The sequence below is a fragment of the Typopeltis vanoorti genome, chromosome 18 (assembly GCF_054136105.1).
Source record: "Typopeltis vanoorti isolate ZY-2024b chromosome 18, IOZ_Tvanoo_1.0, whole genome shotgun sequence".
Classification (NCBI taxonomy): domain Eukaryota; kingdom Metazoa; phylum Arthropoda; class Arachnida; order Uropygi; family Thelyphonidae; genus Typopeltis; species Typopeltis vanoorti.
In genome coordinates, this window is record NC_143566.1 from 61,860,210 (window position 1) to 61,882,088 (window position 21,879).

Sequence of the window (21,879 nt, forward strand, 5' to 3'; positions counted from 1 at the left end):
AAAATGGCCCAGTCGAGGTGACGTCTTTCTTCGTCGGGTACATTTAAGGTGTTCACCAGAGTGAGTAACCTGCTGTAGAACTCAGAAACTCCTTCCTTTTCTTTCTGGACTACTTTTTGGAGTTTCCAAAGGTTGGGTCCGACATTCTTTGTTTTTGAGAATTGGGAGATTAGGGCTTCTTTGAATCTTTGGTATTCTAATGTTTGTTTTAGTATGAGCGAGGAGTAGAAAAAGGATTTCGTCCTACCGACTAGTTTTCTACGAAGGAGAACAAGTAGCTGAATCCTCCATCGTCCTATTTTTCTGAGTTCCTCTATATAGTCAAAAAATGCTCTGACATCATCGGTATCATCTCCGGAGAATTGGGGAATGATTTGTTGGGGATTTATGCTTTTTATGAAACCGGGGTCACTCAGTTCTGAGCTCGATGGTGTAGCCATACCTGTACTCTTGGCTTATCTAATCTATTATTTCTTTTGCACTGCCTGGATGTTGTGTTTGAGATTGAGACCTACTCACTGTGTTCTAGTCACATCCTGTCGATTGCTGTGCCATTGTTACGTCGCCACTTCATGGAATATTTGTTTTGAGCCTTGTATATGGCCTGTTAGCATGCTTTCCTGTGACCTGGGATAAGCTTTCTTGAATCACAAGCTCTAACAAATTTCTTTGTTCTGCGCCAGTTAGAGTCACTCCTTTGATGTCGTGGGCCCTTCCTGAATCCAACGTTCCACCTGACCTGGGCCTTACCTGACCCAAGTCAGGTAGAACGGCGTACGGATTCAGGGATTTTGCAGTCGTGCCCTCTCCTAGCCTTACTAAATTTATTTAGATACTCTTCCCCTTTTATCACAGTTCGTGTGTTGGTGAGTGGCAATGTCATTCTCAAACACAATTCAGTAACCAGGATTTAACAAGAAACACAAAGTTTAATTTTAACAAGATTAGGACACATAGAACATAAATCATTCAATCAGTTAATTGTTATTTCAAACTTTAAACGCTCTACATGGTGATACATGACAATTTCAAACAGGACAAGATTGCTATTTTCTAAGAATGTTATAGATATAAGCATATACTATTAATTATCTGAACATGGATCTCTGGAGAGATTGCTAAAGTGACACATATATGCATGATGTGAAGATCACATGACTGGTCGTCGGACTACCAGTCCAAGGTCTCTATAAGTTCCAATACTGACAAATAGTCTCAGCTTCCTTTGCTAATGAAAGGTCCTAGCTGCTTCCCCCTTCAACATTTAACATATTTTAGATATAGCAAAGTTTTACATTACCATTTTGATGCAGCATATAGTCACACTTCGTCACCACGTGCGAGTCATGTGCCAACCCTGGTTTGACTTTACTCACTTTGTGGAGCACTCTCCCTTTTGGATCAATGCACACTGGAACTTTGCTGTCGCCGGAATTTTTCGCCATGCATCTCCAGGACTTATGAACCCTTTTAGAAGGACATTGCGGTTGAGTTTCCACTTGGTACCGAGCTTCTGCGTCGGACTTCATTCGACTGTCTGCACTGGCACCCCTTTGTTCTACAGCCGACGCTTCCTGCCCTCCATGCTTCGATCACATCCCCCTTTTTTTTCCGACCACCAACTCCTATTGTACTGCAGCTTTCAGTCATGGTCATTTCGATGACGTTGCACTTGAACACGCAAGAGAGCTCCTCCCAGAGAATTGTCCATGTTTGTCTCTTTTTGCAAACCTTGCCTTAAGGATCACTAATGAGTTTGCCAAGTTGATGCCCTCAGGGCCCTTAGTCACCACTGAAGTATGCACTGTTTCACACAGCCTATTCTTGGGTTGGTCGTCATATATGTCGCCTCACTATAAATTCATATATCCCTTTTCCTTGACATATCACATACAACATAACCTACAGTGTTTTTCCCTCTTTGGGTAAACAGATATGCACTCATTTAATATTTACATGATACACTTTAACCCCCCTACCCCTTCTTTTTATTTATAGTACAATTTTCACCAGCAGTACAGGTATCTTTTGATTTAGGCTCTGTTCTTGTTGGATCCTTAATGAAAGTTTGTCTAGTAACGACAGGCCTCATTCATGATCCAACAGTACCTTCTTTTTCCAGATTTCATGCCTAAGCTCCACATTCATCCATTTTATGCCTACCTTATTGAGCCTTTTGGCCTTCAGAATACATTCACACATTGATGCTGTTATGTATTTCTTTGTCAGTTTCCATGCAGTATTTATTTCCTTACTGCTCAGCTCCTTGTTCCATGTTATAGCAGTTGTATAGCAATTTATTGAGACATTAAAAAATGGGGGGAGGGTGGAGTCCTTGGGCGAGTCCATTTTTTGCATGGTGAGTAGGATTTTGTGTAATTTGTCAAGCTCTGTTTATATTAGACTTTTTTTATCTAAGAAAAATAAAATTAACCTTTAGTTTTACTTGAAATCCAGTAGTAATAATGAGTGAATAGAGTTTATCTTATGTCTAGCAGCAATGCGACACAGTATCTCTCCCTCCATGCCCATTAAAGAAGAGAGCCTAAGTGGTAGATGGTGTTACCATCTACCATTTAGGTGGTAGATGAATTTTGTTACCCCACTGTGGGATTATTCTGCTTAATAAATTAACTGTTTACTCTAATAAATCTAATAGATTTCATAAACATTTGTAAACATTTGCTCATTCTTTGAAAATATTACTCAGAATAGAAAAATATCTTTTTATTTAATTGTGGTATGTTTTTTTCACACCATAATAGAGTAAAATGTTTTCTACCTTATCACAAAAGAGTCTCTAACAGTGAATCCAATCTGAAAGATTTTCATGTATGTTTTATCTTTGCTAATTTTTCTCTGTTGAATAGATCTCTGTGAACATAATCTGTAATATAATTATTATTAAAGATGAACTGTTATTCACAGATTGGAAAGAGATTGATAGCATTTCTAAATTTATCTTTTGGTATTTCCTTGTATCATATTGAATTTTCAATTATTAGGGTGCTATTATCATACACGAGGTTTATCCAGATGGTGCTGCAGCGCTGGATGGTAGATTAAAACCAGGAGATCAGATCCTTGAAGTGAGTTAATACATTCGATTTTTTAAAATACCTAAATGCATCTCTGGTACAGTGTAATCATAGTAGTTCATGGGAAATAAAAATTACTTAATAAATGATAGACAAGAAATTTCATTCTTGTTTTAATTCTCTACCCAAGCATGAGTTGTGTTTGAAGTATAGTCATGACTAGGCTACTTGTATATGGAGGCAAATGACATCACATCAGTTGCTCAATTATCCCATAATGTATAGCATTATGGGATACTTGAGTATTTCTCCTTTATGGTGTGTGTATACTGCTGTGCATTATGGAAAGTGCACCACCCAGCCTACTTTCAACCTTTTTTGAAGGCTCATCAGTGGGAGCTAAACCTGCTGTGATACTGAGAGCTAATTCAGTGCTGAAGTCATATTTTCAATATACAAATAAAAGCATGTTGTATCACCATATTATTAAAATACTCTGGATTACAGGTAATTGTAGAAAGTTCTTTTTCACAAAGTAAATTACAGTATACAAATTATATTGAACACCTCCTAGTTGGAAAAACAATGGGATATTGTGTTCATTTGATTCTCAGTTTGATTCTTGTCACGACCAGATGAATTTTTGTATGAGCTCTTTCAATCGAAGATGAATTAATCAGTCTCATACAAAGGTAGTAGGACATTTTTTCTCTAAGATACTCAGGTTTTCCATCCTGCATACAGTTAAATCAGCCAGTAAATACATGCTATTTACATGTAAAAAATATTATTCATGAATGGTGGATAGTTCCATTATGTATAGATGGAGGATTGAGTCACGGAAACTGGAGGGTCCTCCAACAGCGAGTCCTTGGAGGTGTCATGTAATAATAATAATATTATAATATTTTTGTTTACTACTTTATCTAATCCTCAGCACACAAAAGTTTGCATGTGAAGTATCTTTATGACTTCAACTATCTCTAATGCTATATCTATTTCATAAGGTATTTTAATAATTTTATAAAGTATTTTGCTGGCCTGATTGGCCGAGTAGTTAGCGTATCCACTCTCCTGCCAAAAGGCTGTGGGTTCGAATCCTGCCATGGGCATGGATGTTTGTGATTGTCTGTGAAAATATTAGTGGTGGTGGTGGGTGGTAAATAACATTGGTGTAGATGATGTGGTTCGCTGTAGTTGGTGGAGGTAGAGAGTTGTGGAGTAGGTTGCTTCCCTCGATGAGTCTGGACTCTCTGGAGGTGATAATAATAATAATTCAGTTATTATTATTATTATTATCACATAATAATAATAATAATAATAATAATAATAACTGAATGATGATAGACCATTTTGTTACTTGTATATATAGAGTGTGCTGTAGGCCAGAGAGGTGTTTGGTAGTATTCTTGTTCATTGTTGGTAAAACAGCTACATCCAGAATCCTCAACTTTATTCCTATGGAGATAGAGCCATCCTTCCAGATTTTAGAGAATTCTCTAACTGTTGTTTTACCCATTCCTAATCTTCTTCTGAACAGCAATTCTTCACATTAATAATGGATTCAAAGTAATTGAACTTGCTTACTCTTCAATTCTTTCTCCACTAAGCTTTATTTGTTTCTCAGGATCTTCCCTGTCTGTATTTCCTTAGAATGATAATTTTTGTCTTGCTAGGATTGAGATGAAGTCCTCTGTACTTATTGATCTCATTAATTTTGTCCACGTTTGTCCTAGTTCTTCCTTGTTATTACAAAGGAGTACTGTATCATCAGCATACCTCAGATTACTGATCAATCTACCACCTATTCTAATTGCTGTCTTAAGCTCATCCAATACTACACATATGATATCCTTGGCATAGATACTAAACAGGTGAAGAAAAAATAGGCATCCTTGCCTAACTCTCCTGCAGACTTAAAGTGAACAGTTAATCCATGTTCTTACTGTGGCTTCTTGCTCACTGCACAAATTATCTCTCAACCTGATAATGCGTTGAGGGAAACCCATTATTTTCATCACTTTCCACAGTTTGACATGCTGAACATAGTCAAAAGTGTGTGTGTGTGCACATGCGCGTGCGCGCACACACACACACACAAGATTATTCTTGGGTTTCTTTCTTACTAGTCAGTGTTGTTCCTATTGTTTATGGCAGTGGTTGTGTTTCTTTATTTGTTGGTTTGTGTTGGGATCTGATTGATAGTATTGATGTTATTTCTTCACTTGGAGGTTTTCCTGTTTCTATCAGGGTTCATGTTTTGGATTCTGCTGACATTTTGCATATCTTGGCACAAATATTATGAAGTGTTTGCAGTGTTAGTTGTATCTTTATTTTATTAGTGCAGGTAGTGTTTATGAATATATTTGTTTGTATCATTTTCTGTTTTATTACCATACCTTCATATATGTGTGTGTGTGTGTGTGTGTGTGTGCATGTGCGCGAAGGATTGCAAGAATTATGGAACCGTTAGTTTAATCTGTCATGCAAGCAAAAGTTTATTAAAGATCATTCTAAATAGGATTGAAGTTAAAGTTGAGGCAGAGATGCCTGAGGAACAAGCAGGTTTTAGCAGATCCTTTGTGTTAGACAGACCATAGAAAAGTATGAAGAATTTAGACTCCCTATGGTAACTTGTTTCATAGGCTACTCCAGAACTTTTGACTATGTTCAGCATGTCAAACTGTGGAAAGTGATGAAAATAATGGGTTTCCCTCAACGCATTATCAGGTTGAGAGATAATTTGTGCAGTGAGCAAGAAGCCACAGTAAGAACATGGATTAACTGTTCACTTTAAGTCTGCAAGAGTTAGGCAAGGATGCCTATATTTTCTTCACCTGTTTAGTATCTATGCCAAGGATATCATATGTGTAGTATTGGATGAGCTTAAGACAGCAATTAGAATAGGTGGTAGATTGATCAGTAATCTGAGGTATGCTGATGATACAGTACTCCTTTGTAATAACAAGGAAGAACTAGGACAAACCTGGACAAAATTAATGAGATCAATAAGAACAGAGGACTTTATCTCAATCCTAGCAAGACAAAAATTATCATTCTAAGGAAATACAGACAGGGAAGATCCTGAGAAACAAATATACCTTAGTGGAGAAAGAATTGAAGAGTTAGCAAGTTCAATTACTTTGAATCCATTATTAATGTGAAGAATTGCTGTTCAGAAGAAGATTAGGAATGGGTAAAACAACAGTTAGAGAATTCTCTAAAATCTGGAAGGATGGCTCTATCTCCATAGGAATAAAGTTGAGGATTCTGGATGTAGCTGTTTTACCAACAGTAACTTATGGATGTGAGACTTGGAACCTAAAGAAGTCTGATAATAAAAGGATAACTGCCTTTGAGATGTGGTGTTACAGAATGCTGTTGAGGATATAAACTGAAATGCAGACAAACAGATGGGTTCTAGAAATGATCAGTACAACTTTAAGACTCCTTAAGGATATTGACAGTAGAAGTTGAAATACTTTGGACACATTGAAAGGATGGAAGGAGGACCTCTCAAAACAGTAATATAAGGTAAAATTCCTAGAAAAAGAGGAAGGGATATCCTCAGTTAGATGGATGAATGGATGGTGTGTATGGAGTGACTGATCTTCAGAAAGTTAGTCTCCAGAAAAGCATACAACAGGACCATCTGTTAAGGACTGGTATAGTGCATCAGCGATCAACAAAGTGACCATATGGCTACTGATGATGTCCAATAAATAGATAATGATGATGATATATATATATATATATATATATATATACACATATATTTTTATTATATATTTATTTTTTTATATTTTTTATTATTTTTTAGTCTTGATATTGTTTTCTCATCTGTATTATGTTTCCTATCTCCAAGTGCATTGTCATGTGACACACATTTGTCAAGTGGGTTTTATTGATTTCTTGGTTATTTTACAGCAGCAGCCGTCGTGTGCTTTTACCTTAACTTTAAAAAACAACTAACATTCGATCATCTGTTTCATTGCTAACCCATGTTTTAGTTTTTTAAATAGTTTATCAAATTTTTGCATTTGAAAGCTTATGTTAGAACTAGCATAAAAATGCCATTTGAATTTAGAGTAATTCTATTCATTTGACATAAAAGAGTTTTATTTGTCTTTGCATTAAAAAATTTTGGTGAGTTTGGATGACGCTCTGAATCAGCATCTGTTCCTATATAGCAGCCTCAAGAGCTGCATTTATGTTAGTAACCCCTTTTATGAACTACTTTTTTAAATTAGTCTTCAACTCATTTCTTAACTGATGGAAAACAGGTATTTTCAAAAATTCAAAATCATAATCATCAATTTTATGATTGCATAACAGTATAATTTACTGATTATAAAATTCAGAAACATCTGTTTTGCATCTTTTTATATAAGTGAAATTTCTTAGTTGTCTTTCAGAAAAATTCTCCAGTTAGAATGCTTTTAAAGGTAGTTATTGTCTAAAACTAATTATATCTTAACATTCTGGAATTCTAAGAAAAATGTTCAGCTTTGTCTTGCAGTTGAGACTTTAATAATAGCCATTCTTCAGACTAATCCTATATGTGAGGCACCTGTTTATGGCAAATGGACTTCCCAGTGATGATACCAAACTGCTTCATGTTTTATCTCTATTCTTTTCTTCCCATAGTCTTTGCTCTACTTCTCCCAAGTCTTTTTTTACTGTCCTGTTTCCGACTTCATCACCACCACCACTGAGATCACATACCTGTCTGCTGTGTTTAGTGTGAGTTTTGGACATCAAGAAAGGGAGAAAATGGAGAAAACATACAAACCTTCCAGGTTTGTATGTTTTCTCCATTGCTACAACAAGATGGGCTTGCCTGCAAGGGTCATCTGTGTTGCAGTAAGTCCCTTTTCCCCATGGTCTACAGGATAGAGCCCAATACTTACTATGGCATCTTGGATAGCCCTGGCATTCCACTTCCAAGCATGGTTATTGCTTACCCAGTGGTATAGCTAGAGCTTTTGCTGCCCCTCTCCATACACACCAAAAATACTACAAAAAGTCAAAATGATGTATAGGGAAATAAATTAAAACACTATGTTTATTTTTGAAGTAAAACTTCAATTTTAACATTCTAAAATGTTATTTTTCATGCTTTTCTGTTAGCAAAATTGTCGATGACATTGGCGATGGTTATTTCATAGTAATGTGAGTAATTCTTAATCAATTTTATTTAGAAAAACTCCTCTCACACCTAGCAACACTTACAGCAATTGCGAAGAACATTTGCAGTAGTATTACAATTGAAAATGAGTTCTCCAGACTGTATTTTAGAATTAACTGCAAAAGTTCAAAAAGGTTCAAAGTGCCGCCCGGGGCAGGCAGCCTCTCCCTAGCTACGCCTCTGTGCTTACCATATAGTGGGCATCCATAAGTGGCTCCATGGTGAGTGGGGAACTCTGGTCTCTCACTTCATTTGAGAATGAGTCTTTCATCCTGATGTTTATCAAAGGCTCCTCAACAAGTCCAAATACAGAAACTATTACAACATTAACAGAAAATACAAATAAACAAACATCACCTAATACATTCAATAGGCAAATGTCTGCTTGTATGATGATGTACTCTTCTTTATCCAGAGGTTTTTTTTCACCTATTTTGGAAACAGGATCCTCAAATTAATTTTAAAACAGATATTAATTTTGTCTTCAGACCAAATTAATATCTTTTTTTTTTTTTTTTTCAAAACTTTCACAGACTACTATTTTTCAAACTTTGGACCACTGTTTTTTTTTTTTTAATTTAGATGGTGCCTAATTAGGACTTTAATCTTTGTGTTGCACACTACAATTACTCATACTAGTCCCACTGTTACACCAGATTGCAGTTGTCTCGCTGTTGTAACAAACTTTCTTTGTGTGCTCTGAAGATGCTGCATATAATACCGGTGAAATATTAGCATATAAGTTAATAAATAGCTCTTTCCTTATCAATCTGTGTTCGCATCTATACTGTTAAAATCCAATCAACATGTGCGATAAACACATAAGCCTTTTTCCACATGGTTAAGTATTCTTCACAGAGACGATATCGTGCACAAGGCATGACAATACGGTAAGTGGAAAGTAAAATTGGCACTGCAACTGAACAGGTTAGCCTTCTTAAAAAGGTGCTGAGATAATAATTTAATACCAAACTGCATAAAAATTAAGAACAAGTTTCACTCGGCCAAAGCCCAACGTATATTTATAAATAAGTGAGTTTAGCACTATTACGGGAACAATTATATGCTACTCATCGAGAACTATCAAAGATAAATTCTTCCATCAGTGCACTACGTGATATACTATAATAAATTTAGTTTAATCCTTTATCCAAGTGTAAGAAAACAAAGTTTTCTCCTGAAATATCTTCAGGACTGAGGCAACTCGTGGTACAGGTGGACCAAGCTCTTATCACTCCTTGTCTCAGTATCTCCCATAATGCAAAGCACATCTCCTTGTAACATTATAATGCTATGCATTAAGGGAAGGGCCACTACCCAGACTGGTTTTGATCTTTACTGGGGTCTCGTCAGTGGCAGCCAGACCCAGAAGTGGTGATACTACGACAAAGAGTGATGAGAGCTTGGTCCACCTTTACCACGAGTTGCCTCAGTCCTAAAGATACTTCAGGTGCAAAATTTGTTTGCTTACACTTGGATAAAGGATTAAACTAAATTTATTATAGTCTAACCAAGTGGAAAATAAATACCCAGAGTAATTTAATAATAAGGTGGTGCACCTTATTATTCTGCCTTAGTATCCACTTCTGGGTCTGGCTCCCACTGACGAGACCGGTCTGGGGGGTAGTGGCCCTTCCCTTAATGCATAGCATTATACATGTCTGCAAGGTGATGTACTTTGCATTATGGGAGATACTGAGACAACGAGTGATGAGAATTTGGTCCACCTTTACCACGAGTTGCCTCAGTCCTGAAGATACTTCAGGCACAAACTTTGTTTGCTTACACTTGGATAAAGGATTAAACTAAATTTATTATAGTGTAGCCAAGTGAAAAATAAACTTCCTATGTGATATACTATCTAACATTTTGAACCCGAAGCTATGGGATAACCTGGATAGCATCTCTGACTCTACAGCCAACAAAGAATTTACCAAAGTTAAAAACTAGCACCAGAAGCAATTTGAAGTCCTCCAGCAACACATTGCTATGCAGTGGCCGCAATTATATCGATAGCGTTATTGTGAACTTATCATCGGTAACCTTAACGAAAGAAGCCACGAGTGTGTTAAGGTCTGGGACACAATTTTGCCATTACTCCTAAAGAAGTTCTAAAAGCCAAAATAATGGCTTCCGTTGAATGTGGTATATATGACCTGCCTCCAGTAATAGCCAATAATATTTGGTTAGACACCAACATCCTAATCCACTCTAGGCCTCCGCATAAAGAAATCATGACTCTAAAAGAGCTACACAATAATAACCTATTACCATAACCAAATCAGACAAAGAAAACGCAACTGTAGTGATGGATAGAACATAATATGAAAGCAAAATGCGCCCACTTCTCGAAGACCAGTCAACATATCAAATTATAGATCAAGATCCCACCAACTTACAAAAGAATTAGGTGTGCAAGTTATTGAACAAAGTCACTTCCTGGCCAAAAGAAACAGTCAGCAAACTCAAACCCTTCCAAGTTAAAACACCCAGGATATATGGAGCTCCAAAAATTCAAACAAGGTACACCTTTACGCCCTATTGTAGATAGTATAAACCATCCCACATATAAACTTGCTAAACATCTAGCCAAACTACTAGCCACTTGCACAAACAATTCTCCCAACAAATATTGTCTCAAAATTCTACCCACCTAAAAAGTATTTTTGAAAACCACACCTTAAAAAGTTCAGACTTAACCACCTCCGGCCATTATGGATCAAATACGCATCCTCATTCGCTTCGTATCCATGATATATTTCAACGTAATATCAATGGCATTACAATTTTAATATGCACTTCGCATCCATGATAACCTTGACGTCTATAGACGTCTTGGCTGGTAGCATGGTTAATGGTGAGTTTTGATATCACCTCATTATTCACGAATGTATCATTAACTGACACTCTTAACTTATTAAATTCACAATTTCCCCCTGATGTATTTCAACTCTTTAAATTCACAGTACAGGCAGGTTATTTTATATGGAAAGGGAAAATATACAAACAATTAGATGAGACAGCTATGAGATCCCCCCCCCCCCTCAGCCAACTTCTACATAGAACATCTGGAAAAGCTAGCTATCAACACAGCCACTCTCAAACCTAGTCTCTGGCTATGCTATGTTGATGATGTGTTTGCTATTTGGCCACATGGCCCAGACACGTTGAATGCATTTTTAGTGCATCTAAATAGCCAGCACCCTAAAATCCACTTTACAACGGAACTAGTAGCCAATGACTGTCTGCCCTTCTTGAACACTGATCACACGTCTTCCAGAAGATTCCTTATCATTCTCGGTTTATAGAAAACCCACACATACAGGGAGATATTTACACAAACACCATCACCCTTCTCAACAATATGGTATCTTAAAAACACTAACCCATAGAGCTAGAGCAATTTGTTCCAGTGACATTGCTCTCACTGCTGAACTTTCTCACCTACGTCACACCTTCCTGACCAATGGCTATAATCCTCATAAGATAGATAAAATACTAAATGTTTCCCAAAAATCCCCACTATCTACCACAGAAGACTACAACAAAACTACCACCATCTCATTCATTAAAGGCACATCTGAAAAGATATCTAGGGTGCTTAACAAACTCCAACTACGCACCATATTTAAACCTTATGTGAAATTGGCAACTCTCATCCGTTCACCTAAGGACAAATTCTCTCCTTTATCACATCCAGGAGTTTATGAAGTGCTGTGTTCATGTCATCAAGCCTACTATGGACAGACAGGAAGAACTGTGGACATCCACCTCAGTGAACACAAAAAATATATCTGGCACTTTCGCTATGGCAAGTCGGGTGTGGCAGACCATGCTTTGGATACCCATGCACACAGGTCAATTGGATAAAAATAAAAGTACTGCACAGAAGCTTTTACAAGTCAGAGAGATTGTTCCTGGAATCAACAGAAGCCCTGAAATATACTGCACACCTCAACAAGTATGGCTGTATAAATCTATCAAAGATTGGGAGACAGTCATCCTAAGACCAAATTAATATCTGTTTTTTTTTGTTTTTTTTTAAAAACTTTGGACTACCATTTTTCAAAACTTTGGACCACTTTTTTTTTTTTTTAAACTTAGATGCTGCCTAATTAGGACTTTAGTCTTTGTGTTGCACGCTACAATTACTCATGCTAGTCATACTCTTACGCAGGATTACGGTTGTCTCGTTACTGTAACAAACTTTGTTTGCGTGCTCTGAAGATGCTGGATATAATACCAGCAAAATATTAGCATTTAAGTTAATAAATAGTTCTTTTCTTATCAATCTGTGTTCGCATCTACCGTTAAAATCCAATCAACATGGATAAAATTAGCATCATGCAGTATAAAATTCTTTATAAAAAAGGTTTAATGCCAAAAGAAATTCATTTGAAGTTCATAAAAGTTTATGGGCACTCTTCTTCTTTGTTTTTGACAGTAAAGAAATGTGCTGCTGTCGTGACGACTTTCTTCCTGTCGTGTTCTAACTCACCATCTAGTTTCAAGTCACTTTTATAATTAAAATAACCAATTGCGAAGTGATCACCGATCCAAAAGTAGGGAAATTTATATTTATACTGCGCCACCCTATTCTTAGATTAGTCTATATAAATAGTAGGATCAATTCTAAATTAGTTTAGCAGTCATCTCATTAAGCCAAATCATTTACTATCATATTCACTTGGGGTTCCCGCAAGATTCGAATATTTATGAACGGTGCAATAATAAGGAATTCAGGCAAACACAATATTTAGATCAACAAAATAAAACATTTAATATATGATATGGTTAACAAATACAAGAATTCTATTTTTAAAATTGAACTATACAATTAACTTAATACACGTTCCTGAGTCACTCATGCTAATTCAATGTTCTAACTTTCATATACAATTCACAGTCTCAATAAAACACAAATCTTCTTATCTCAAGTTAATATAACAATTTCACATTTATTCAGTCTTCACAAATCTATCAGCGCAATGTTTATATTCACAGCAGGCAATAAACCACGTAAGCAATATTCCAAGCAAATATATTCCGGTCCTTGAGCGTCGGAGATATATTACAGTTAATGCTAGAATAGAAAAACTTATACAACTACTCTTACCAGACAATTTCTTCAACACATCAAATTATTGAGAGAGCACTTATGAATTAACTTAATTAACATTAGCGGAACACACATAATAAAATTTCTCCACAGTTCAAACTATACTACTGTTAGTCGCACTTCACTATTCCAAACAACAGTAATTAGGTACTGATATCTATTCTTATTCACTTTTCTCCAAGTAATCAATATAACCTTTTCCTAGGGCAACACAGAATTAAAATCGTAATCCAGATTAACTGGAACTAATCAGAATTTTCGCATTGACTGTCCAGTTTCCTTTTTATCTGATTACGGCATCAACCTTTCTTCATAACAACAGCTGACTTCGCTTATAATATTAAACTTTATGATTCACTACTTATTGGTTCACTTCCGAACACTATACTCATAAATTTCTGCCCTGAGGATTCTATAATCTTCTTTTACTTCTTTACTTGTATGCTGCCTTCCTTCTGGTTCTGCAAAACTCTCTCCTCCCTCGCTTAATAATAATTCTTCTCTTCCTTTCTCTCTCTTATCTATTTATGACCTTCCTTCTCCTTTACCGTTCTACCTATGACCTTCACTCCCACCTTACTTTCGAACGCCACGCTCTCTTCACTCGTGGTTGTTTACGCGTGCGTCTCCATGACAACAGACTAAGCGTAAACATTTCGCTAATGTAATGTATGCTCTTTTACTACTACTACAGTGATTACATAACATTGAATATTTCACAAATAAGAACAACAAAATATTTAAGCTACTTCATCAACTTTTTGATTGCGTATACAGTTAAATATAAAATAACACTTTACGATACATCATATATATTTGGTTATACAAAATTCTATACATTTTATTATTTTATAAATTAATAATAGGTCAGGTTTTAAATAAATATTTAATTAGTAATTCTTAATTAAGGAATAATAAATAATTTTATATAAGCCATGATTAATATATAATAAACAATGTTAAATGTGAATGAAAAAAAATAAATTACATAACATAGCTTCATTCACAATTTAACACTGCCGATTTTAGACATGGCCGTACCAGCCTTGAAGATGATCCATGTGAAGGATGTCCAAAAAGTGTAACAACACCAGAAATCATTGATCAAGTGCATGATATGGTATTGAATGACCAGTGAGTCAAAGTGCGTGAAATTGCTGAGATATAGGCATTTCAAAAGAACATGTAGGATATATTTTGCATGAAGAATTGCAAATGGAAAAGCTTTGCTCAAGATGGGTGCCACGCTTGCTCACAGCAGATCAAAAACGCACTCACATGAAAATCTCTGAACAATGCTTGGAGCTTTTTACCAAGAATAAAACTGATTTTGTGCATTGATTTATTACTATGAATGAGACTGAGACTTCGATTCACCATTGCACACCAAAATCCAAACAGCAGTCAAAACAGTGGACAGAAGCCAGTTGTTCAGTGCCAATGAAGACAAAGTCAGTTCCATCAGCAGGAAAGGTCATGGCATCGGTGTTTTGGGATGCTAAAGGCATTTTGTTTATTAACTATCTTGAAAAGGATAAAAGAATAGCCGGGGAATATTATTCCAATCCTTTAAAGAGATTAGATGAAAAAATTCGTGAGAAAAATTGGTTTGCAGAAGAAAAAAATCATCTTTCATCAGGACAATGCACCTGCTCACAAAGGTGTTTTGGCAATGGAAAATTTAAAGGATCTGCGCTATGAATTGTTGGAACATTCACCCTGTTCCCCAGGTTTGGCTTCCTCTTACTTCTATCTCTTCCCAAAACTAAAACTCTTCCTCGCTGGTCAGCATTTTTCTTCGAGCTAAGAGGTCATTACAGATGTAGAGGGGTATTTTGCAGATCTTACTGAGAACTACTACAGGGCTGGGATATGGTGCTGGAGCATCGCTGGAATAAATGTATTAGTCTTAAGGGAGATTATGTTGAAAAAAAATAAAAATAATTTTGAAATTATAAATTCATTTTTTCATCGTTAGGCATATAAATTATTATTAAAGAAATATTAAAAAATTAAATCCTCCCAGAAAAAAATTAAGCTGAAGCTACAAAAAAAAAAAGAGAAACAATTGTAGACGGAATTTAAGGAGAAAAGTGACCTGCAGGCACATGAACAGTACAAGGCAAATGCCAGAAGAGTAACTAGTGTGGTAAGAAAGGCAAAAGCAGATTATGAAAGGAAGTTAGCAATGCAGGCTAAGAAAATTGTATATGGTAGAATGATTTTAACGAATCCTGATGGAAGGGAGATAACTGAATCAGTCGAAATAGTAGACTATTTAGTGAACACTTTGTAAGAGGTGGTGATATTACAGCAACAAGAGAACCAAAGGCTTACATGGGAACTGAGGTAAATGAAATGGAAGTGCATAGCATATTACAGAACTTTAATGCAAATACAGCTGAGGGATTGGATGGTATACCATCTCCAGTTTTATTTGAAGCAACGAGGCAGTAGCAATGCCCTTGACCATATTGTTTGATCTAAGTCTCAGCTCTGGGTTAGTCCTGAAGAGAATGGAAAGAGGAGAAAGGGGAAAATCGTTCCATTACAGGGAAGACAGTTAAGTTTTCGACATAATAGGATGGGTGAGGAGTACTGCTGATGACAGCAGATTAATTGCAACCAAAAAGAATAGGAGATTTGCGGGAGAGTGGTTGTTCATTTCAAGCAATCTGGTGTGGATTAAAACCAGTAAGACAAAATATACATTTGGTTGTTGCTATAGACCAGGGAATTCCACAAATGATCCGGAAGACATGCATTGCCAAATTAGTACAATGAGTACAGGTGATTATTATGGGGGAGACAAACTATGGAGATATAGACTGGAAGGAAGAAAGATCGCATGCCAGAAAGAAAGAGAATTTATACACCTGCTAAGGAATAATTACTTAAGGCAGCATGTGATGGGGGGAGACTAAGGGTGGGAAAGTATTGGACCTGGTTATAGGACAGAAGAGCTATCCATAACCAAGGTGACAACATTGCCTCCAATTGGTGAAAGTTTACCATGACTTGGGAGATTGTAAAACATGAGGAATATTCTCTCAAGAAGTGGTATCTGTGGAACTACCAGGCAGGTGATTGTGACATACTTAGGAAAAAGCTTAAATCTGTACCATGACATAAAACACTGCAGGGTAAGGATGTTAATAGTGCATGGGATATAGTTAAGGATCTTCTAGAGGAAGCAGTATTAAATTGTGTACCTATGGTAAGGAGGGTTAATCGGTTAGGAGTTAGATGGATTAGTAATATCATTAAGTACGAGCTGCAGAAGAAGAAAATGCTCTGTGGGGTATATAAAGAGAAAGGTGACCAGCATGGCAAGGAAGGCAAAATCATATTATGAGAAGAATTCAGCCAAGCAGGCCAAAAGAAATCCCAAAGAGTTCTTTTGCTGTGTGGCAGGTAAGAGGAAGAATAACTATGGAAGCTTAACCTTAATGAGTGATGATGGTCACGAGGAGACAGAAGCAGATAAAATAGTTGAGTTCCTGAGTGATCACTTTGCAAGCATATCTTCCTAGTGTAGGAACAGAAATGGATGAATTGAAGGTTCTTAGGATATTGCAGAATCTCAATGTTAATACAGCTGTAGGATTAGATGGGATATCAGCTAGGGTTTTGCAAGAATGTGCAAGGGAACTGGCAATGCCTTTGAGTAGGCACTTTAATTTGACATTTTCCACTTCCAAGGGAGTGGAAAGAGGGCAAAATTATTCCTTTGCATAAGGAAGATTCTAAGACTACAGTAACAAATTATAGACCAATCAGTATCTCAGGCGTGGTAGTAATAGTACCAGAAAAATTGGTAAAAAAAAAAAAAAAAGAATTCAAGAATGGGTACATAAAAATGTGATACTGTATGAGGGTCAACATGGCTTTGTGAAGGGTTGGTCATTCCTTAGTAAATTACTAACTTTTTATAATAGAGTAACAGCTGAGTTGGATAAAGGAAATGGCTACATGATGATTTGACAGAATTGACAAATCATCGTATATAATTAGGTAGAGTAATAGTTAATCAAAGCGATGTGGGGAGCTTGCAGGAAAATTTAAGTAGGTAGTCAATATGAGCACAATTTAATGGGTGTCAGTTTAATGTCGAGAAATGTAAAGTTATGCATTTTGGGATTAAACATAGATTACAAGCTGTGTATCACATTGATGGCATTGTACTCCAGGAAATAGATGAAGCTAGAGATTTATGGGTGGTGGTAGACAGGTTTAGAGGACATATTGCTAAGGTAGCCCATAAGATTACTTGGCTATTGAAGAACACATTAACAAGTAGAGATAAGCAGTGCCAAGCTATAAGGGGCTCGCAACGAGCCCTTTGTTAAATTTTTCTCAAATTTGCGACCTCCTTGTTCTTCTTGTTTAATAATCTTGTAGAACTAGAAAATACCACCGTGAAATGTATACATGCTACTATAATTGTACTTTAAATTCATATGGATTTTCTGATAACTATATAAAAAATCATTTCATTGCATTTTGTTCTGATGGAGCTAGTGTAATATTAGGAAACAAATTAGGTGTTGCAATCAAACTTCTATAAAAATTTCCAAACGTGATTTGGCATTTCGCTCATTGTTTATACTTAGCATTAGACAATTCGATAAAAAACATTAAAGAAATAAATCATTTTGAAATATTTATGGATAGATTATATGCTTTTTACATCAATCACCAAAAAATCGACGAGAATTAAATACGATTGCAAAAGACCTTGGTATTGAAATTTTAAAGATCAGCTGTGTGTTTGGAACACGATGGGCAGTTTACGAACAGCTCTTGCTTTGGGGAGAAATTACCCAGTTTTATTTTGCATTGAACGATAAATATAAGAGCTTTTTAAACTGACTTCTCAATTTAGAATTTTTAAAAGATCTAGCATTAATGATTTATATCCTACAGGAATTATCATATCTGTCAGAAGCTCTACAAAGTCGCAATATGGTAAGTATTATAAGGGCTAAGAATTTTTTTTTTTTTTTTTTCTCGACGATGCGAGCCCTTTGTTAAAATTTCCATAGCTTACCACTGGAGATAAGGAAGTTGTTATTCCTCTTTATAAAGCCTTGACACGCCCACATCTGGATTACTGTGCTCAAGTCTGGTGCCCCAGGTTTCTTGAGAATGAAGAAGCGGTGGAGAGGATTCAGAGGCAAGTGACTGATATGGTGAATGGCCTATGGAATGTTCCCTATGAGGATAGTTTGAAGGTGTGTGGATTGCAGAAGTTGGTTGATAGGAGAAAAAGAGGGGATATGATAGAAATATTTAAGTTGCTTAATGGATTTTATAGGATAGATGCAGGGGAAATATTTCAGCACTTCACTACAGGAACCAGATTGAGGGGTCATACTTGGAAGTTGAATAAAGGTGTGGTCAATAGGAGTGCGGGGACTAGATTTTTTTGCTTGGAGAGTAGTGAATGAGTGGAATGAGTTGCCAGAGTCAGTTGCGATTGATTTTTCTGTTAATGGGTTCAAGGAGAAATATGATAGATTGGGTCTCCCACAATGAGTCTTCGGACCATGGAGGTGCCTGTATATAATGATAATTAATTTTTTAATTAATGTGTAAATATTATTTTAAGTATAATAAGACATCATCAGTACAGTTATTAAGCAACAATAGGAATTACATTCAAAAACACATTAGTGCACATGCTTACATTGGAATCCCTCTATGTATACAGTAGCGTTTAAGGATTAAAAACTATTGGACGGTAATTAAATTAAAATATAACTGATAAATTTGTTTTATACAGTTGATGATAACAATTTCTCAGACTTTTGGGATAGTGAGACAATTGTTACAGTTAACTCTTTCTTTTAAGGTTACACAGTGATTAGCATTCATATTTGTTAAATTAGGGACACAAAACACACATGTTGAAAAGATTATTTTACTGATTAATAATAAAATAATAACTTTACGTTTCGACCCCTGTATTGAGGTCATCTTCAGAAGGATACATTCAGAAGTGCAAGAACAAGCTACATGCTATTGCACTCTATACAAGTAAATTACATCTACATTGTTAACTAATCTTTTTTCTTAGCCTGCCCTCTAGTGGGAAAAAAAAAATAAATAAATAAAAATAAAATAAAATAAATAAATAAAATAAAATAAACAAAAATAAAATAAAAACTACAATAAACTCTGCTAAAGTCCTCACGTACTAGGATTCTTCTGGAATTATACAGTAATATTACGATTATCTTCTGGATTTGTACAGTACAGGTTGCTATTGAATGTTCAAGGGAAAAAAAAAAAAAAACTTCACTAGGTCTTGTATTAAGATTTTTCTTCATGGTTGCTATGAAGGTTGTAGATGGGTCCTCCACATTCTTGGAATTGTTAGACCATCATTTTTATTCAGATTCGGATCATGTTTGAGCATTTTACATGCTTCCTTGAATTTCCGCTCGAACCAGGTTTTGGTGCGGTGTAGGGACTTGATACCTTTCCAGTCAATTCTGTGGTATGTTTGGAGTGCGTGGTCAGAAAGGCCGGTTTTCCAAAATGGAGGTATTTTATGTGACGTTTGTGTTCATCCTTTCTGATTGGGATGGTTTGCCCTGTTACCCCTATGTATGGTATGTTACATGTGCAATCTATTTTGTAAACCCCTGGGTGGGCTAAGTGTGGCAGGGGATCCTTGGAAGAACTGAGTAGGTGTCTTAATTTTGTCGGGGGTTTAAAGGTGGTTTTGATGTTGTATTTGTGTAGTGTTCTGTCAATTTTTTCTGAAATGCCTCTAACATATGGTATAGCAATAGCATTCTTGAAATCTTTTTTGTTATTAGTGGTATCTTTGTTGAGGATCTTGTGAATGGTTTTTATACTGTATCCATTTTTTATAAAGGTATGTTTGATGGTCTCATATTCATGGTTAAGAGCTTGTTCATTTGAACAAATGGTTTGAGCTCTGTGTTTAAGGGTGCTTATGACCCCTGGTTTTTGTGTTGGGTGGTGATAAGAAGTTTTGTGTATGTACTGGCCTGTGTGTGTAGGTTTGCGGTAAACTGAGAAGGAGAGACAAAGATACTACATAGATCCATATATGAACTTGAACGTTTATATATAAACTGAGAAGGAGAGACAAAGATACTACATAGATCCATATATGAACTTGAACGTTTATATAAAGAAAGTTCTGAAGCTTTCGTCATAGACCCAATCTTAATCGGAACAGTTGTAGCCTAGTACTGGTTGATGTTGTGTAGAGTAAGGTTTATCGTAAGAAAGGGAGGAGTGCAATGTGCTGTCATCTGCAAAACCGTGTATTGGATTGGAAATAAGTTGAAGTAGGTCATTGATATATATAGTAGGAAGAGGATTGGTGAGAGGACAGAACCTTGTGGAACCCTGGCATTAGTTGAATGGTGAGATAAGAAACCATCCACCACCACATGAGATCAGGAACCATCCAGACATAAAGCTGGCAATTCAACTACAGAGTCTTGAGATAGACCAAACGATGGCAGCTTGCTTAGTAAGTCCTTGTGCCAGATCTGGTCAAATGCCTTGGATATATCAAGTACAACCACTTGAGATTTGCCAAATATCTCCATGGCATTTGTCCTGAGGTGGGTGACATATGTGAGCAGATCTCCTGTTGATAGGCAGTGACAGAATCCATGCCTGTGGTTGTTTATTAGACAGGTGGCTTCAAGGTAGAGTAGGAATTAGGAATTAATGATTTTTCCATTACTTTGGACTGGACTGAGGTGAGCAAGATGGGGTGGTATTTGGACGGCAGTGACTTGTCACCTTTCTTGGGAATGGGTTGAATATAGGCCAATTTCCAGGCTGTGGGATAGATATCAGTGAAATGAGACAGTATATATATATATATAGGCGACATAGGACAGGAGTCAATTCTTGTGCACAAACCTTCAGGACAATTGGAGGAATGCCATTAGGGCCAGAAAACGTTTCTCTTTCTGGAAGAAAGAAAATGATCTCTTTCTGGAAAAAGGATATAGTGGGCATTGTATGTTGAGCATCTGGAATGGTTGGAGGACTTTTACCATTGTCAATTATGCATGCATTGGAAGCAAAGTGTGAGGCCAGGAGATTGGCCTTTTCTGTAGGTGATGATGCAGTGGAGCCATCTGGGTATGATAGGGGTGGGAACAGTGTTGGGCAGAAGTTATGACCGATTACTTTGGTGAGAGACCAAAGAACTCGGCTGCTGTTTGGACAGGCTGCTAATTTCCTGCTTTTTGCTCTTTCAAACTCTGTTTTGGGGTGCTTAAGGGTCAAAGCTGTATAACTGAGAGGAGACCTCCACATAGCCTTTAAAGGAATGCGGAGAACCGACCAGGGCTTCTGACCTAATGTCCAATCCTCACCTTCTCGTGTTGCACCCTGTTGGGTATCTACTTTGATACTGAACGAACGAGGATGGGCTGGCAATTTGGGATTTAGCCGACCAAATTGTATTCTTATTGGTTAAACCAAAATAAAAAATGATGGTACAATATGACAAAATTTCATGCCGGCTGGGG

At 36.4% G+C, this 21,879-nt stretch overlaps 1 protein-coding gene across 3 annotated transcripts in view; it reads left to right on the plus strand.

The window, feature by feature from the left end:
* LOC150096712 (multiple PDZ domain protein-like) overlaps window positions 1–21,879 on the plus strand; it is a 1,501,001-nt gene that overhangs the window by 1,382,924 nt on the left and 96,198 nt on the right. For all 3 annotated transcript variants that reach the window (XM_090408593.1, XM_090408594.1, XM_090408595.1), the window contains one exon: window positions 3,006–3,089. In XM_090408593.1, coding sequence (XP_090264719.1) covers window positions 3,006–3,089 — 84 coding nt within the window. The remainder of the gene's footprint in view (window positions 1–3,005; window positions 3,090–21,879) is intronic.